The sequence below is a fragment of the Tachypleus tridentatus genome, chromosome 6, assembly GCF_004210375.1.
Source record: "Tachypleus tridentatus isolate NWPU-2018 chromosome 6, ASM421037v1, whole genome shotgun sequence".
In the NCBI taxonomy this organism is placed as follows: domain Eukaryota; kingdom Metazoa; phylum Arthropoda; class Merostomata; order Xiphosura; family Limulidae; genus Tachypleus; species Tachypleus tridentatus.
The window spans coordinates 1,574,146-1,594,680 of record NC_134830.1 but is presented as its reverse complement, the minus strand read 5'-3'; the positions used below and the strand labels follow the sequence as shown (position 1 = coordinate 1,594,680).

Here is a 20,535-nt window from a genome sequence, read left to right as displayed (position 1 = left end):
AGGTGGATGAAACCCTGCTGTGGAGGGGAACTGAGTTTGTAGAAAACGTAAGGGAAAGGTGGATGAAACCCTGCTGTGGGGGGAACTGAGTTTGTAGAAAACGTAAGGGAAAGGTGGATGAAACCCTGCAGTGGAGGGGAACTGAGTTTGTAGAAAACGTAAGGGAAAGGTGGATGAAACCCTGCTGTGGAGGGGTACTGAGTTTGTAGAAAACGTAAGGGAAAGGTGGAGGGGAACTGAGTTTGTAGAAAACGTAAAGGAAAGGTGGATGAAACCATGCTGTGGAGGGGAACTGAGTTTGTAGAAAACGTTCGGTCACTAGAGGTCGCAGACATGATCCACCCCCTTTCAGTAAACAGTCAATCACGGTGACATAACTGTACCAGCCTTTTAAGATATGTCTTCTTGTTTCTGTTTCAAAATCTCAGACTTATGGTGTTGGGTTCTGAACGTGTGTTTTTGATTACAGGATGACGAAGGCTCTTGTAGGGTGAGCTGCAGCCGTCTTTACAACAAGCACGGATACTTCCTGACTATGGACAAGGAAGGAAACATATTCGGTAGAAAGAACAAACAGGGTGATGGTGAGTGTTTATTAAATGTTACTGTAAATAACAAACCATCAGCCATCTAATCGTTCATGTGATCTGAAATAAAAACATAACTTGGGGGAGGGGTCTCACTTCTCGCTTTCAAATAATTCATTTCTGTATTTTCTGTGACCCGTGTTTTCATCTTAACATCAGATGTTTGTAAACCTGACAGTCGTATCAAGATCTTGTATGTTAGGAGAATGTGGAAGTGCTTCCAAAGTAATGGTACAGCCACTTGACCCAATAATAACTGAGACAAATGACCACTATTTGATTTCGTTGAGATTGGAACAGATGTCAGATTTAAGTGTATGTTACATCAATGTAGAAAAGTAAAATTCGGCAAAACGATAAGTTAGTGCGAGACACCATCAGATGTTTTCTGTTTATAGTAGCTGTATTAACAACATGTGAAAGTGCCAGATTTAAACCCTTTTTGTTTATGTTAACGGTTTTAACAATACTGCCAGGGAACCAACACGTGGAGATACGAGACACTGATTTAGACAGCTGCTGTTTATATTAACAGTGTTAACAATACTGCCAGGGAACCAACACGTGGAGATACCAGACACTGATTTAAACAGCTGCTGTTTATAATATTGGTGTTAACAATACTGCCAGGGAACCAACACGTGGAGATACCAGACACTGATTTAGACAGCTGCTGTTTATATTAACGGTGTTAACAATACTGCCAGGGAACCAACACGTGGAGGTACCAGACACTGATTTAGACAGCTGCTGTTTATATTAACGGTGTTAACAATACTGCCAGGGAACCAACACGTGGAGGTACCAGACACTGATTTAGACAGCTGCTGTTTATATTAACGGTGTTAACAATACTGCCAGGGAACCAACACGTGGAGATACCAGACACTGATTTAGACAGCTGCTGTTTATATTGACGGTGTTAACAATACTGCCAGGGAACCAACACGTGGAGGTACCAGACACTGATTTAGACAGCTGCTGTTTATATTGACGGTGTTAACAATACTGCCAGGGAACCAACACGTGGAGGTACCAGACACTGATTTAGACAGCTGCTGTTTATATTGACGGTGTTAACAATACTGCCAGGGAACCAACACGTGGAGGTACCAGACACTGATTTAGACAGCTGCTGTTTATATTAACGGTGTTAACAATACTGCCAGGGAACCAACACGTGGAGGTACCAGACACTGATTTAGACAGCTGCTGTTTATATTAACGGTGTTAACAATACTGCCAGGGAACCAACACGTGGAGGTACCAGACACTGATTTAGACAGCTGCTGTTTATATTAACGGTGTTAACAATACTGCCAGGGAACCAACACGTGGAGGTACCAGACACTGATTTAGACAGCTGCTGTTTATATTAACGGTGTTAACAATACTGCCAGGGAACCAACACGTGGAGGTACCAGACACTGATTTAGACAACTGCTGTTTATATTAACGGTGTTAACAATACTGCCAGGGAACCAACACGTGGAGGTACCAGACACTGATTTAGACAACTGCCGTTTATATTAACGGTGTTAACAATACTGCCATGGAACTAACACGTGGAGGTACCAGACACTGATTTAGACAACTGCCGTTTATATTAACGGTGTTAACAATACTGCCAGGGAACTATCACGTGGAGGTACCAGACACTGATTTAGACAACTGCTGTTTATATTAACGGTGTTAACAATACTGCCAGGGAACTAACACGTGGAGGTACCAGACACTGATTTAGACAACTGCTGTTTATATTAACGGTGTCAACAACACGTGGAATAATCTTCTTTTTATACTTCACCTTACAGCCAGATAACAGTCGTTTGGTCATTTGGAGAGAGAATGGCTTCAGATCCATTTTCTTAAAGGAACGTAGGGAAGAGGTTGGAGGGTTGATGCTACAAAGCTGCCACATACTAAATGGATGATCCCTTTCAACTGGTTGATAGATTACTAGAAAGTGGGAGAGGGTAAGTGGAGCCTGCCATTTAAGTGAATCAGGCCCTAAAATGCCCCCCGACCTAATTCATTCCTCACCGATGTTGCTGGCATTGTATTAGTGTAAAGATGTGAATTTTTTTATCAGTATTGATTGGATGACCAACCAGATCACATCAGATGTCTGACTTCTTTATATTTTACCATCTTTTACTCAGATTCGTTTCTTTTGGTGGTTTTTATTTCTTTTCTCTTGCACTTTATTACACTTGTACCAGCTGACCCAGGTGTGCGACCTTTGGTCAGATATTAGAATTTCAACGAACCTTCTCTTTGGCTGTCGGAAACTGACATCAATGCAACAGACAAGACGCATCACGTGTAATACTGGACATTTTCCCATATTTTATCATGGAAAGTTTTCATTTTGTATGGAGCGCCGCCCAACGGTGGACATAAAATATGCAATAATTTCTTTACGTTGAAAGTTAAAAAACAAAATGGTAAAGAGCAGTTTCCTAAACCTACGTTATCAGCACTCAGCTTTCTGTTTTACATGTGCACATTTTATTGTATTATTACACGGACTTAAGTCATTTATATGTACATTATACAAGTTTCTATAATATATTTAGTATGTATATTGTTATATATTAGTATTACATAACAAAGAGTAAATTTGTTTATTAGTTCTCGGTAATGTTAAGAACCATTCGGTATAGATTACCAATATTTAAAGTATCTTTTTAACTGTTTATGTTCTTCAAGTTATAAATAAATTGTTGGATAGAAAATGTGTGAATTTTAAAAGTAGAATACAAAACATTGATTGGTCATTTGTTCTCTCGTGTACTTCACGTTTATATCCTTTAGTAAAACTTTAAACTAAATTAACAAATATCAAATGATGCGAGTTGTTGATACAACGTTAAACTTTGTGTACAAGTTGATAAGTTGTTCATGTTATTGTTAGTCAAGTTTCCATGAGTAAAAAGTTGTTCATACTGTTATTGTTAGTCAAGTTTCCATGAGTAAAAAGTTGTTCATACTGTTATTGTTAGTCAAGTTTCCATGAGTAAAATGTTGTTCATACTGTTATTTTTAGTCAAGTTTCCATGAGTAAAAAGTTGTTCATACTGTTATTGTTAGTCAAGTTTCCATGAGTAAAAAGTGGTTCATACTGTTATTGTTAGTCAAGTTTCCATGAGTAAAAAGTTGTTCATACTGTTATTGTTAGTCAAGTTTCCATGAGTAAAAAGTTGTTCATACTGTTATTGTTAGTCAAGTTTCCATGAGTAAAAAGTTGTTCATACAGTTATTGTTAGTCAAGTTTCCATGAGTAAAAAGTTGTTCATACTGTTATTGTTAGTCAAGTTTCCATGAGTAAAAAGCTGTTCATACTGTTATTGTCAGTCAAGTTTCCATGAGTAAAAAGTTGTTCATACTGTTATTGTTAGTCAAGTTTCCATGAGTAAAAAGCTGTTCATACTGTTATTGTTAGTCAAGTTTCCATGAGTAAAAAGTTGTTCATACTGTTATTGTTAGTCAAGTTTCCATGAGTAAAAAGTTGTTCATACTGTTATTGTTAGTCAAGTTTCCATGAGTAAAAAGCTGTTCATACTGTTATTGTTAGTCAAGTTTCCATGAGTAAAAAGTTGTTCATACTGTTATTGTTAGTCAAGTTTCCATGAGTAAAAAGTTGTTCATACTGTCAATCCACATATAGCCGACCGATTATAATTAACTTAATGTTTCATAGATGGCGACCCAGAGGCTCAGCGATTGATAGCCAGAGGGTGCTGCCCAGTCTCTGTTTATTCACTTAAACTCTTTCTACTTTTCAAATATACGCATGCGCATTGGAGATAAAATTTAACCACGTGTGTTCCTACTGTCACTGTACTCTGTATATAGTGTAATACTTATCTACCCCCCTCTTCCATAGGTTCGATTCTCCGTGGTGAACAGACCAGGGATACTTCGTTGTGTAGATTTGCACTAAGAAAACACTAACAATATATCATATCTTCTACCCACTGAAAGATCAGTGGTAGGTTTACGAACGAAATGTTCCTGGTTGGATTCTCGTCGGTGTATTATTACAGGAAAAAAACAACAGTACTTGATACTTGTCAGAAATAATTGCCTTACTGATTTGTACCACACGCTATTTTGTTGGTTTCTGACTTTCTCACCACAACTAATTGAGAACAGCCGTCCCAGATTATTAATTCATAATTAAATAAAGAGCCAAGCACATGCTCGTCCTTTCAGCCTTAGGGGCGTTATATTGTTATGGTCAATCTCACTATTCGTTGGTAAAAGAGTAGCCCAAGAGCTGGCGGTGGGTGGTGATGACTAGTTGCCTTTCCTCTAGCCTTACACAGCTAAAATAGGGACGGCTGGCACAGATAGCCCTCGAGTAGCTTTGTGCGAAATTCAAAAACAAAACATTACTTTCCCGTTAATCTCTGAACCATTCCACCTGCTAGTCGTCCAGCGTATTCTGAGTTCACGTGAAGCAATGAACCATTCCAGCTGCTAATCGTCCAGCATATTCTGAGTTCACGTGAAGCAATGAACCATTCCACCTGCTAATTGTCCAGCGTATTCTGAGTTCACGTGAAGCAATGAACCATTCCACCTGCTAGTCATCCAGCGTATTCTGAGTTCATGTGAAGCAATGTTTTAAATGAATTTAACACCAATTTATTTATCTTTTTATCACGATGACAGATTACTGTATAGTAAACAAATCAGTTAGTCCCAAATATCACGTAGCGAATTGAATGTCGAGACGCTACACCAGGTATGGAACAACAAACGAAGATACATGTGAGTGAAGCATGTGTTTTAATTTATTTTAGCCTGCCAGTTGGGTTATTGTCCTACAGAACCAAAATCCTTATCAAATGTTAACAATAAAAGCGAATGTTTACACTTGATAAAGGGAAGACAAGAACATCAGAAGAGTAATTTTACAGATTATTAAAACAAAGCAAGAAAATAGGTCTCTAAAGTTGAGAACGATTACGTACATGTCAAGTATCGCTTACAATGAATTAACCATTAATATAAATTACTTTATCAGAAACAACATTTATGTATCGATTAATTAGAGTTTTGAAAGAAGCTAAACTAACTCGTTTAGCTTGAACGAAAAAAAAAATTTCACTAGGAACTCTTTAAAATCATATCATATCCCGACAAGCTGCTAACCAAGGATTCTTTAACTAAAACTATATCGTATCCCGACAAGCTGCTAACCAGGGATTCTTTAACAAAAACTATATCGTATCCCGACAAGCTGCTAACCAAGGATTCTTTAACTAAAATCATATCATATCCCGACAAGCTGCTAACCAGGGATTCTTTAACTAAAACTACATCGTATCCCGACAAGCTGTTGACCAAGAATTCTTTAACTAAAACCATATCGTATCCCGACAAGCTGTTGACCAGAGATTCTTTAACTAAAACCATATCATATCCCGACAAGCTGCTGACCAGGGATTCTTTAACTAAAACCATATCGTATCCCGACAAGCTGTTGACCAGAGATTCTTTAACTAAAACCATATCGTATCCCGACAAGCTGTTGACCAGAGATTCTTTAACTAAAACCACATCGTATCCCGACAAGCTGTGGTCAATGAAAACATGTCTTTTCTTCTCACACTACCCAAGAATGATCATAAAAGGATTTTACGCAGTGTTGCAGACATGTTGCCTATACTTAGATCAAATTGGTGTGGTTTTACACTAGTAGGGTTAATATTGCAGTAGTAATATGACGTCATTGCCCTTGTTAACATCTGTTGATTGATTTTGTGTATGAAATAATATTTTCGATGACATATTTATTAGGTAGAACAATAATAATTAAATGATGAACTCTGTTTAAGTGTACAACAGCTAAGTAGTACAAAAGTTGTAGTGAGTTGTTATGATCTCCGGGAAATATTCTATTCAGTCTTTCATATAGCGTTTTAACTTTCCGTGTAGCTCATTTTGCCTCTTACTAGGCTAGAGTTGTTGGGGCACTCGACTCCCAATCTGAGGGTTGCGGGTTCGAATACCGGTCACACCAAACATGCTTGCCCTTTCAGCCATTGGGAGGCATTATATGTGACGGTTAATCCCACTATTGCTGATAAAATAGTAGCCCAAGAGTTGGAGTTGGATGGTGATAACTAGCTGCCTTCCATTTAGTCTTACACTGCTAAACTAGGAATGGCTAGCGCAGATAGCCCTCGTGTAGCTTTGCGTGAAATTCAAAACCAACTAAACTTGTTCGGCTGTAAGTGATCAGTGTTAGCTTATGGAGCAGTAAATCAAAAGCAAAACGCTTCATGATGTGGTGTTGCAGAAAACAAAATGCATTTTCACGGTGGTTGAGTAATAACTTTATTAGTGCCATAGTGCGGTTGGAAGAGCTGTAGAAAGCCTGTGTGGCGGCAGGTGCTTTTGGCTGTTTCCATTTATTCTGGCTAGTAATTTAAAATCAAGAACTGCTGTTTATTCACTTTGAGTGTTTAACACACTTACTACAAACGGTGTCATAAGGGTGAAATGTTGTATCCGATATTATTGTTTCTGTTTATCATCCTAATTCATTGTATTCATCTGAATCAGTGAGGTATGTTTTATATCAAACAGTGACGTCATTAGCTCTGTTAATGGTAATATTCTATACAATTTTCAAACAACTATTTGTAATTAGCTGGATAAACTTAGCTTATTCGGTTTTATGTTTCTTACTGACAAATTTTTTTCTATGGTAGGAACCTTTTCGGTCTCTCTGACGCCTAACGGAGAAGGAGTGAAAATTAGAGGAACAACAGCAGGAAAGTATGTGGCTATGAATGAAAATGGAAATCTATATGCACAGGTAACAGGTCACGATATCTGTGTTTTGGTGATGCTCTATGACCCACACTGGTTTCTTAAATTGTGATTTTTATATTAGTCAAAACAATATAGGGAAATTCATAGTTTCCATTAAAACGTATCGGTGATATTCCCGAGTCCAGTCATGTGTTTGTTTACCATTTCTGTGGTTTAATGTGTGCATTTCATATGTTATTTCACCACTCGTGTGGCCTAATGATGTATTTCAGCTTCATATAAAATTGAAGATACCCAATGTTAGAAATTTTAAGAATAGCAGAGTTTTAAGAAATTCAAGTTCATAATGTAATGACCATAAATAAGACATTTGTTTACTTCAGTGACGTGGAAAGCAATAGTTATGTGACAAGTTTGTCAAACATACGCCGTTATACAGTGGCTACAAGTGAGGTCATCGCATTGTCAGACCATCAGTACAATTGATCGCCTAGAATCCTGGTTTGTTGGTTGGCTGTTTGGCGTTTAATGACGCAAAGCAACTATGCTGTGTGCTCCAAACAACCGGTAAAACGTTAAAGCAAAATTATCAACATTCATAAAAAGAATCATGTTAAAACAAAATAGTTTAATTTATGAGTAGAAAACATAAATAACATTGAATCCAATTTTTACATTTAGTCTACAGCGGTAAGAAAACAAAACTACAGTAATACAATGATGAAACTTTGTAGAATGGACGACAACTTCCTGTTGTGGAGACACAAGTGTAGAGGATGACGTTTCGAAAGTCTTCCGCTTTTCGTCTTCAGTTTCATCATGAATATTCTGTCTACAGTTTCATCATGAATATTCTGTCTACAGTTTCATCACGAATATTCTGTCTACAGTTTCATCACGAATATTCTGCCTACAGTTTCATCACGAATATTCTTCATCACGAATATTCTGCCTACAGTTTCATCACGAATATTCTGTCTACAGTTTCATCACGAATATTCTGTCTACAGTTTCATCACGAATATTCTGTCTACAGTTTCATCACGAATATTCTGTCTACAGTTTCATCACGAATATTCTGTCTACAGTTTCATCACGAATATTCTGTCTACAGTTTCATCACGAATACTCTGTCTACAGTTTCATCACGAATATTCTGTCTACAGTTTCATCACGAATATTCTGTCTACAGTTTCATCACGAATATTCTGCCTACAGTTTCATCACGAATATTCTGCTTAAATAACAAAGAATACAGTAATAAAAGTTGTAAAGGATTATCTGTAGCATAATTGTGATTATCATATCTCACCAGGATAACTAACAGGTAAATACAAACATTAGTGTTAGACACCTGAAGTTTACCTTTCCAGTTCTGACGTTACGACTGTTTTCTAATTCCTTATCGTTGTGCTGTAATTCCTAAAAGGAGTCACCTTAAAAAAGGTTTAATTTATAAATTAAAAACTTAAATAGCATTAAAAGATCAATGATCCTCAGAAAACTAAAACAAATTTGTAAAGGGACAATGTCATCATTGCCAGTGACATTGTCCAGTGTTAGGGGTAAACCTGTGTTGAGACGGCAAGACCGTAACATGTGGAATATTATGACGTAAATTTTATCAAGGTGAAATAATACTGACAGACAATGTCGTTTGAGAAAGGCTTCTCTGACTGACATTTCAAGTTAAATCAGGCTGTTCATGGTAGAGTGCTGTTGTCAGGATACACACTTGGTTGGCGAGAATAATTTGATTTGAGGAACCAAACATTAACCATCTTCTCTATGGTCTTAGAGACAGCTTGTCAAAGCAATTGGACTATAGTTTGAAGGAATCTTGAGATCCTTCTCAGGCTTAGAGAAAGCATTCTCCTGCCAGATCCAGTTAAACACAACGAGAAGAATAGCAAAATAAGCAAGAAAGAGATGATGCAGCTTCTCGTAGTGTGTATCATGAGGTCCGACCGATGAAGGGCCAGTTTGAATTTCACCAGTGGCAATTATAGTCAGAGAGAGGATCAGCTCGAAAGTAAAGAGGTGATCGCTCTGCCCGAGTCTTGATGGCTAAGAAGGTGGAGGATAAAGTAGAAGTGTTAGATAAATAGCAAAAGCTTTCACCTAGAGTATTGGCGATGCTCTGAGTATCAGCTACTTCCTGGCCATCAGAGAGCAAAATCATAAGGGGGGACAGAAGTATACTGCCCACTAACCTTCCAAATCTTGTCCCTTATGGAACTGGTGGTAGAAGAGATGCTAATTGTGAATGTAATCCAAGATTCCTTCTGGGTTTGACATTGTACCTGCCGAGCATTTGCACGGGCCCATTGAATAGTGATACGGTTTGAAAGTGTGGGATACCTACGAAAGGTATCCCAGACCCGTTTTTGAGCCTTCTGTGCCATGTGGTGGGCAGGATTTCATACGGACGAGGATACTGTGGAAAAAGTGTTGAGGTTTTAAGAATACATTGATAAGCTGCCTGGATAGTACACTCGGTCACTGCTGCCACTCAGTCGTCTATCGATGACTTACAGACAATGGCAGAATCAATTTCTAAGAGACCAGTGAAAGAGGGCCAATTAGCCTGGTCCAACTTCCACCAGGTCCCCTGGGTCAAGTGGCATTGGCCATGATCAGTCTCTCTCAAAATGACAGGATAATGATCACTGCTCCAGGGGTTACTGTCAGCCTTCCAGGAAAAGTGAAGAGGGAGCAGACTGAGAAATTAATAGCATTACAAGAATGACCAGGTGCATAAAAGTATGTATAAATACCAGTACTGAAAAGAGAAGAGTTGTGGTCCGAGAGCATATGCTCTATGGTGCGACTCCCTTCTATCAATAGTAATAGTATTATGTCCGTTAAAATGATTAAAAAGGGAGATAGCAACTGTTCAACGAGAACAACAAAGTCTGATTGATCATAGGTGTTTCCAGGAGACAGATGGAAAGAACAAACAGTGATGGTACGACCCAAGGAAACTCTGATGGTTACTACCTCCAAGGGTGTGCTAAGTGGCAAAGACAGGGTGATCACATGCCAATCGACCAGCAGTGTCACCCCTCCATGCACCCATTCATCATACAACTTGTCATTTCTGTACAAAGAAACCTGCTGAAAGGTGACTGTATATGTAGGTTTCAGAAGGCATGAACGAATAATTGTTCTACATCTTGGGATCAAAGAAGAAGGTGGGCCCAAGGAAATACCCAAACCTGGAACCAAAGGAAGTGGATCTAGGGATCTACTGGAAGGAATGGTAGGGACAGAGATGAGTGTTGATGTCGACTCATCAACTTTCATAACTATGGAGGGCAACAGACTTTTCATGTGGTTTGAAAACGATTCTTTTGGAGGCACAGAGAGATTTGTCTGGTCTTCCATTGTAGCAGAGGACTGGAGTGCAGCAGTATATGTCTTAGACGGGTGGTGGACAGTAACTTTCGAGCTTTGGGGCAAGAAATGTTGTGAACCATTTTCAAACGTTGTACCTCTTTTTATTCCAATATCTAGGGTATAAACAAAAGTAAGATGGGTGAGTTCCACTACAGTTAACACAATGAGAGTCTATTTCACACTCATAAACAACATGGTCCTTGCCACCACAACAAGCACACACCAAGGAACCACAACATGATATCCTTGAGTGACTGAACAGCTAAAATTGGAAAATTTCAGAGGGTTTGGAATATATGGCCATACTTTGCAATTTAGATAACCTGTCTTTATGGTGGTAGGCGGCCATGGTGAAGCAAACGTCAAAATTAGAAAATTGGTTGGCATCATAATTCCATCTTTGCAAGTGGAGACATGCCTCACTGGAGAAACTCCTTTGGACAACAAGGATTTATAACTCGAGGATGTTCTTCAAATCTCTTTCATTAATAAGTCCTCATGGCGAATTCAAAGTAGCATGGGGAATAACTTTAATGAGTGTATCCCCAATGGCCTTCAAATGCAAGAGGAGTTCACTGTGTTTAGGAGTGAATGTTTCCACCAAAATGTCCCCAGAACGTAACTTTTTGTCGGACTTAGAAGAGCCAGCAAGCCCCTTTAGTCCCTTCTGAATAAAAAACAAAAGGGAGACATTTGCCTTCAGGTTTGTCTGATGAAGAATGTAATATCAGAATACGAGGTACAGGTGTTGAAGAAGTTGAAGATTGCTGCTCAGAATTTTTGAGTCATGGTACTTTACCTATGATCTATTTTTATTTTTAATTGGGGATCCATCATAAAGAAAGAATATTTTGATGCCCATTGACCCCACCCAACATGGAGCCTTACGAGGGGACACACAACAGTGCCAAACAAGGACACTGCAGCAATGCCAGGGTTTCGTGAGCACTATTCCCAAACATCAGCATCAGATACGATGTCCACAACACCTGTTGAGAACGTCCAACACTGGTACTCAGTTGAACTAGGCAAAGTGGGCCAGCTGATTGACCCTTGGGGCCACCTCAAAGATTCCTGTCTATAGGAATTTAAGGCCAAAGTAGCATGTTCAGGTTAGACTCCTCAACCACTAGGGTCCTCTCCTCCCCTTCACAAGGTGAATGTTTAGATCTCATAGGAGGTAAACTGAAAGAACAGAACCTTCTCTAGGAGATCCCACCATCATATACAAAAATTCACACCAAGGGAAGAATACTGGATCCAGTAAACTTTTCAAGAAACTTCTAACAGTATGTGGTTCCTAATATATTTAACAGTTGAGCAGCTAGTGGACAACACATCAGCAGTAGATATCACTGTACTATGAATGTCATACAGTATGAGAATGGTATCTTGAATTCTGTGACACTTCTGAAGTTGTGAATTGTCAAATTGTTCATCTGATAGATGTGTCTGCTGGATTCAACTGGTGAGAAGAAACATAGTAACTGATGATGCCTGGACTTGAGTACAGTTCAGCAAGAAGTGGAAGCTTTAGGAAGAAATCAGCTTTACTTCTGGTAATATTGATGAACTGGCAGTAACTTAGGAGTCATATTAACCTGGCACATGGTTCACTCACTTCATGTTAGTAACATTTGGCTTTCATGTCAACATTACCACATGTACTCCAGCTGTATATGTTTGTATTCTAGATAAGTGGTCATCTGAGTTTTTTTAACATGTTTTGTACAACAAATCAGTTATATAACCATGAATGTTCCATGTAATGAGTGTTTTAGTAGAACCACAGGAAAACAAAACTTTGGTTGTGGTTATAATTCTTGGAAAATTTGGCCATGCTAGTTAGAAAATCATGTGAATTGTATTAGAATATTGTTAGAATTTCATTATTCAACCCTTTTAACATCACCAGGGTACCATTCTAGTGGTTTGTATTTTTATTATGATGAAACATCTAATGTTTTCAAATTGAGGTCGACTGTTGGATCATTTTTAAACATGATACTGCACGTGTAACATTGTTCAAATATCATTTTATGAATGTTTGTTTTATGTTTCCTTGATAAAGGTAATGAGTTCATCAAACTCTTATTAACAAATGAAACTAGTGCTACTAAAGCTAGAAAATAAATGTTAAATTGTAGAGTTAATGTCATGGTTTGTGAAACAGATCTGTGTTGTACTTGTGTTTAATGCTTGTCATGTGTGATTGACCCTTGTTTCTGGAAAATAATTTCGGAGAATAATTGTACTTTCAGTTAGTAAAACAGCTATAATCTTAACTATTGCACATTCTGAAAGGTTTAGCCATTTTTGTTTCCCTCTCTATACCTACAAACGTTTCATTATGTGTTTTTATTTATCTCAGGACAATCCTAACTCCGATGAAGTACTTTTCATTGAAAACTTTGAGTCTGATTACTTCCAGTACGAGTCTAAGAAATACCACAAGTGGTATCTTGGGATAAGGAAAAACGGAAAACCAAAAAAAGGTCACAAAACAAGGTCAAGGCAGAGAGCCACCATGTGGCTGAAGCAATCACCCAGTTGAAGATATATCTACAGAATATCCTGTTCCATTATCCTGTTGTAGCCCAGTGTTGTCAAGGTTTACATATGATGGATAGAAGCCATTATTATCTCAGTTTACTGATGTCCAGCAAAATAATGAATATCTGAAGAATGAGGTATTTCTATAGCAACTAAAATAGTGTACAATGATGTCTGTTTTTACCACAAGTTATGTCTTAATAATTATTTCAGCTAATTAAGAGGCCATAAGGATCCACTGCTGACAGCCATTCAAAGCATTTTACTCTAGAACTGTTAACAGATATTTTTTCTCTCAAGTATAATTCCTTCCTTCACACATCTTTGTTACCCTGCCTTTCCCAGGTTTTGTGAGTCAACTATGTACCTGTTGTTTCAACACTACCTGGGATTTGTATGAAAGACTGTTTTTAATCACATCTATAAATTCCATGAGTCCTAAATGTAAAACAACAACTTGTTAATACAAATAATTTGTGTATTATGTTCGATATAAAATGAAAGGAACAATGTGCCAGAGTATCGAAGGTTTGGTAAATATTTTGTGTGAAAACTTTATACCATACTGATTAATCCAAAACATTTGTACTAAATAATTTTCTGAATTGTGTATAATTGTCATTTATATGCTGTCTATCTGTAGATTTATGATTACAGTTAAATAAAGAAACTTGTTTCTTTCTTTAAGTTATTGTTAAATACATCTACAAGTGGGGACTTTATGTTATTGATGGAACACATTCAAAATGATTCCCTTTGTACTGTCTTATGAGAAAACATTGGCAAATCTTGTCATTGGGTTCCTTGAACATAAATATATAAATTTTTCATCCATACTGTGTCTCCTGACTTGTTATTATGTTACATAAACATAAATATACAAACATTTGATCCAAACTGTCTCGTCATTAAGTTAGTTAAATGTAATTGTGTGATCCAAACTATCTCTGCTAACTTTTTATCATGTTACCTCAACATAAATATATAAATGTTTCATGTAAACTGTGTCTGCTGACTTGTCATTATATTATTGTATATAACCTAATATTGTGCACCTGAACTTTGATTGTTGACAGAGTAATAAAATAATGAAATAAAAAAACTTAGTACAACAGAATGACCTGTTGAACAGTAGAATTGTCAGATGCAAGGGTTATTTAATGCCTCTTGAATTGGTAGGACTGTCAGATGCAATGGTTATTTAATACCTCTTGAATTGGTAGGACTGTCAGATGCAAGGGTTATTTAATACCTCTTGAATTGGTAGGACTGTCAGATGCAAGGGTTATTTAATACCTCTTGAATTGGTAGGACTGTCAGATGCAAGGGTTATTTAATACCTCTTGAATTGGTAGGACTGTCAGATGCAAGGGTTATTTAATACCTCTTGTAAATCCATAGACTTACCGCTGTGCTAGCGGGAGGCTATCTCAAGTAATTACCTTTAACTAATATTTCTTTATTATCCAGATAGATACAGTGAGAAGTTTTGACATATTATGAATTTCTGTTTATATCCTCTCCATGAGGGTCCCTCGGTGGTACAGCGGTAAGTCTACAACACTAACGGTAAAATTTAGAACGCTAAAATCAGTGGTTCGATTCTTCTCGGTGGACTCAACAGATAGACCATTGTGGCTTTGTTATAAGAAACACACATCCTCCATGACGTTGGATTAATAAAGTTGGTTGTTTGGTTTGCTGTTTTAGCAACTAGACTATCTGCGTCGAACATTCGGTAAAAAGTTAAAATTAAAGTAAAATCCTTAAAAGGAAATTAAGGTAAAAGAAAACAAAGTTGAATATTTGAATTAAAAACATAAATAACATTAAATCAGATCTAGTCTTCAGTATAACTACAGAGTATAAGGACTTTGTGTAGCATAATTCTAATTATCATAACTCGCTAGGATTATTAGCGGATAAGTTCAAACATCAGCGTTAGTCACCTGAAGTTGGCCTTTCCAGTACTGGTTTCGAGTTATTTAACGTTACGGCCACTTTTTAATTTCATATCGAACTAGATGTACTTTTATTCTTAAAGGGGATCACATTAAAATGTCTAATGTATAAATTAAAACACTTAAATAACATTAAAAAGATTAATGGCTTTTAAAATACTACGAACATGTCTAAGGTGGACAGTGTCACTGTCACAGTTAACACTCTCTAATGTTACACACAAATCTTGGGACAAAACATGTTTAAAATTGTGCCGTCGTTGAGAGTCGTAACGACGGCAAGACAGTAAAATGTGGCTTATTGTGACCTGAGTGTTACACTGGTGCATCAGTACCAGAAAACAATGAGTAAAAAACTGTGACCAATGCGTAGTCTAGTTAGAACAACTTCCTAGGACTGCCATAGTACAACAGAGGGTTTTATTTGGAAAAGCTTGTTTTCACGTCGCTCAGTCCAAGTCCATTGCCAACTGTGTGGAGCCAAGCCTTGAATATAGGACCATAGTCCATGTATGTAATAGGCACAGTAGTGATTGAGTCAGAGCAGATAGACTTAGCTACGGTGTCGGCGAGTCCATTACCGCGAATACCAATGTGGGCTGGTATCCAGAAGAACTAGATAAAAGTAGATGTTAAAGAGAAATGGGCCAGTTGGTTTTGAATATCGGCGAGAACAGGGTGTGAACTAATGTGAAACGATTCCAGAGCCAGTATAAATAGTGTAATTTGAGTACTGCTTAGCTTCTGTGTGATGCATGGCAAGAGAAATGACGTACACTTCAACAGTTGTAAAGGGATTATGCGTGCAACCACCAAACTATGACAGAGCCCACACAGTCACCTGACTTCGAACCATCTGTATAAATAGGAATATAAGGATGGTTCGAAAGATGTTCAGCAAATAACAGACAGTATTTCTAATCAGGAGTGTCTACTTTTCTCAAATGACTTAAAGATAGGTCACAACTGGGGACTGTAAGAAGCCATGGTGGGATGGGCTGGCCAGTGGATATAGCAATGTTATCCAAGGACAGATCAAATTCATTTAACTGTACCTGAATACGAAGGCAAAAAGGAACAATGGCATATTGTCTGTTCTGAAAACGTATGGCCCACCAAAGAAGGGAAACACAACCCCAGGTGGGATGCTTTGGTAAGGAACGAAGTTTCGAAGTATATAGTAAAGACAGTTGCAAACAGTAGAGGTGTAAAGAAGATTCACGAGACTATGTATTAACTCTGAACTGGGGAAGTGCAGAAAGCCCCGGTGAAGAGCCGAAGTCCTTAATGATGAATGAGGTCCAGTATTTTTAAGGCCACGATCCTAACAGAGCCATAGACCTGTGATCCAAAGTTAAGTTTCAATCGAATACGAACACAATATATAGAACATCAATCCACTCCTAAAGTGGTGGAAGAGAGGACATGGAAGATGTTCAGTGCTCTTGTACATTTGACTCACAGCTGCTTGATGTGTGGTTATAAAGGGCAACTTATGGTCAAAGATAAGCCCCAAGAACTTTGTCTCTGGGACCACAGGCAGCACAACTTCACTGATACGGAGTACAGGATCAGGATGAATACCCCGTTAGCAGCAAAGGTACATGCAAACAGTTTCAGAGAGATAGAGTTAAAACCGTTTGTTGTGGTCCACTTCAGTAAACGAGTGAGGGCAGTCTGTAGCTGCCGCTCAATATACCTCTTGTTTGACAACTGACATGAGATGTGAAAGTTGTCGATATAGAGCCCGTTTGCAACAGTAAGAGGGAATTGTTCAGTGATGGCACTAATCTTTATACTGAAAAGTGTGGCACTCAAAATACAGCCCTGAAGGACTCCAAGTACCTGTAGAAAAGAACAGGAAAGAGTCGAACCCACACGAAATCGGAATCGCCTGTCCATTAAAAATTAATAAAATTGGCAAATGACAACGTAACCCATATATATGGAGGTCTCGCAAAATGCCATACCTCCATGTTGTGTCATAAGCCATCTAAATGTCAAAAATATTGATGTAAAATGTTGTTTGAGAAAAGTTTCTCTGACTGACGTTTCAAGTTGAATTAGGTGGTCCATGGTGGAGTGCTGTCGTCGGAACCCACACTGGGTGGGCGAGAGGAGGTTGTTTGATTCGAGGAACCAAACAAGACGAGCATTAACCATCCTCTAAGGTCTTACAGAAACAGCTCATCAAAGGAACTGGATAGTAGTTTGAAGGAATCTTGGAATCCTTCCCAGGCTTGGAGACAGATAGGACAATAGCCTGGCATCAGGAAAAACATTCTCCTGCCAGATGTCCAACCGATGTACTGCCAGACTGATGAAGGGATAGTTTCAGTTCCACCAGTGTAAAGGAACGATTATAGTCATAGAGACAATCAGCTCGAAAGGAAAGAGGTGATTACTCTGCCCAAGTCTTCATGGCTAAGAAAGTGTAAGAAGAAACATATGTGCTAGATACCCAGCAAAAGCTTTTACCTAGAGTATCGGCGATGCTCCAGGTATCAGCCACTTCCTGGCTATCAGAGAGCAAGATCGAGAGGGGGACAGAGTGATATTGCCCACTGACCTTTTGAATCTTGTTCCATACGACTTTGGAGCTGGTGTTAGAATATGTACTGGTTGTGAACGTAATGAAGATTTCTTATGGCTTTGACGTATCCGAGGAAATGCCTGTACCCAGAACCAAAGAAAGTGGATCTTGGGGTTTGTTGGAATGTATGTAAGGGACAGAGATGGGTGTTGAAATTGATTTATCAACTTTTTTAATCATGGAAATCAAAAGGCTTTTCATTTGCCTTGAGAACGATTCTTTTGGAGGCACAGAGAGATCTGTTGGCACTCCTGCTGTTGTAGTGGAACGAAGTACAGCAGCATATGTCCGAGATGAAGTGGTGGACAGCAACTTTCGAGTCTCAGAGTAAGTAATGTTGTGAATCATTTTCAAATGCTGAACCTCTTTTTCTTCCAACCATTGAGGGCAAGAACGAAAGTAGGACGGGTAAGAACCATTGCAATTGACACAATGAGAGTCTGTTTCACACTCGTAGGCATCATGGTTCTTGCCACCACAACGAGCACATGTCAAGGAACCACGACATGACGTCTTTGAGTGACCGAACCTCTGGCATTCAAAACATTTGAGACGGTTTGGAATATATGGCCGTACTCTGCAATTAATATAACCTACCTTGATGATGGCAGGTTGACACGGTGATGTAAATGTCAGAATGAGGACATTGGTCGGCATCATAATTTCATCTTTGTGGGTGGAAGTACGCCTAACTGCAAAAACTTCTTGGTTGGAGAAACCAGCGAAAATCTTTTAATCAGGTATGTTCCCCAAATCTCTCTCAACCATAACTCCTCCTGACGAATTCAAAGTATAATGAGGTGTAACCTCAATAAGAATATCCCCAATTGGAATGGAAAAGAAGTTCACTGTGTTGAGATGTTTCCACCAATATGTCTCCAGATCGAAGCTTCTTTACTGACTTTGGAGAGCCAGCAAGTCCCTCTAGTATGTTCTGAATGAAAAAGAGAGACATCTGCCCTAATGGTTTGTCTGAAGTAAAATGTAATATTAGAAATTGAGGTACAAATGTTACAGATGTTGAAGACTGCTGCTCAGAATCTTCAAGACGTGATCGTTTACCTACGGACTGTTTTTTCACTATTTAATTTAAGATTTTATTTGGAGAATCCATAGTAAAAAAGAATATTTCAGTGCACACTGACCCCACCCACCATGGAGTCCTACGAGGGGACGCATTACAATGTCAAACAGGAACACCGTAGCAACGCCATGGCTTCGTGAGCACTATACCCAAACACCAGCATCAGATGCAATGTCCACAACACTTGTTGAGAAGACCCACCACTGGTACGTGGTTGAACCTAGCTTAAGTGGACCAGCCAAATGACCCAATGGGGGCCACCCCTTGATAAAGCCATAATTTCTGTAGAAATTCAAGGCCAAAGTGATGCGTTGAAGTTGAACCCCTCAACCACCAGGATCCTCTCCTCCCCTTCACGGGTCACCACGCATGTCACACACGTGGGTGGATGTTTACATCCAAGAGGAGGTGAACTGAAAGAACAGAACCTTCCCTGAAAGGTCCCCTCATCACGTGCAGGAATTCATATCGAGGGGAGATTAATAAAGAAAAATGCTATAATCACGGCTTCGATTCCGCCCGGTAGACACAAAAGACCTCCTGATGTTGGTGTGTTTAAATACACTTTTTTCTTTTCGTGTACTTCCAATTCCACGAACATAAAAGTTATTATAAGCATTTTGTTTTATCCACATCGTAACGTAACGTATGATTAAATAGGTTTAGCTACTAAGCTCTTTTCATTAAATAAACTCCAGATCCCTAGTAGTGATTGTTTTGCCACATTCTTACAAACATCGATACCAGTTTAAATATTTGTTTTATTTAATCAAAGCAAACTCGTACACACAGTAAATACGAGATCTGTTTTCCGAAACTATACGAGAGTTAACTGGGCTACTCATTCTTAATTTAGTAATGGTAGGCTAGACAGATATGTACCAGGGCCTACAGCCAAGCTTTAGGCTACTGTTTAACCAGATAAACATACACTTTTATTAACTGTCAAATGTTTAAAATAAAGTACATTCTTTAAGACACACAGTAAGACCACTTCCGCAGTTTCGATAGCACAAACAGCTGAGTATTGTTACACTGAAGAAAGGTGTTAATGTTACACATGCCTCTGAAAATGAAAAGTACCCATTTTGAAAGCACTCAGATTGTAGGGTTTCATAACTATAAATTGGTTGTTAGATGTAGTGTTCTTGTAACATCGCATGTACTTTACCTATGATTAACTTATAGTTTTCCCAGTGACTCAGTGTGTTTCTATGGTTTTATTATTTCACTGACCTGGTTCTAGTGTACTTTATGGTTTTATTGATTGTTAAATGTAGTGTTCTTGTAACATCACATGTACTTTACCTATGATTAACTTATAGTTTTCCCAGTGACTCAGTGTGTTTCTATGGTTTTATTATTACACTGACCTGGTTCTAGTGTACTTTATGGTTTTATTAATTGTTAAGTGTAGTGTTCTTATAACATCACATGTACTTTACCTATGATTAACTTATAGTTTTCCCAGTGACTCAGTGTGTTTCTATGGTTTTATTATTTCACTGACCTGGTTCTAGTGTACTTTATGGTTTTATTGATTGTTAAATGTAGTGTTCTTGTAAC

The 20,535-nt window shown here is 38.3% G+C and overlaps 1 protein-coding gene across 1 annotated transcript; it reads left to right on the top strand.

Annotated features, from left to right (window-relative positions):
• The first annotated feature begins 427 nt into the window (after window positions 1–427).
• LOC143251833 (putative fibroblast growth factor 1) lies at window positions 428–14,167 on the top strand. Its single transcript, XM_076503080.1, has 3 exons — window positions 428–584; window positions 7,316–7,422; window positions 13,150–14,167. The coding sequence occupies exons 1-3, from the start codon at window positions 536–538 to the stop codon at window positions 13,330–13,332; spliced, it is 339 nt and encodes a 112-aa protein (XP_076359195.1). The 5' UTR covers window positions 428–535; the 3' UTR covers window positions 13,333–14,167.
• Window positions 14,168–20,535: the final 6,368 nt, after the last annotated feature.

Coding starts and splice junctions, on each gene's coding strand:
- LOC143251833 (XM_076503080.1), top strand. CDS start 536: ATGGACAAGGAAGGAAACATATTCGGTAGAAAGAACAAACAGGGTGAT. Junction 585..7,315: donor AAAGAACAAACAGGGTGATG/GTGAGTGTTTAT, acceptor TTTCTATGGTAG/GAACCTTTTCGGTCTCTCTG. Junction 7,423..13,149: donor ATGGAAATCTATATGCACAG/GTAACAGGTCAC, acceptor TATTTATCTCAG/GACAATCCTAACTCCGATGA.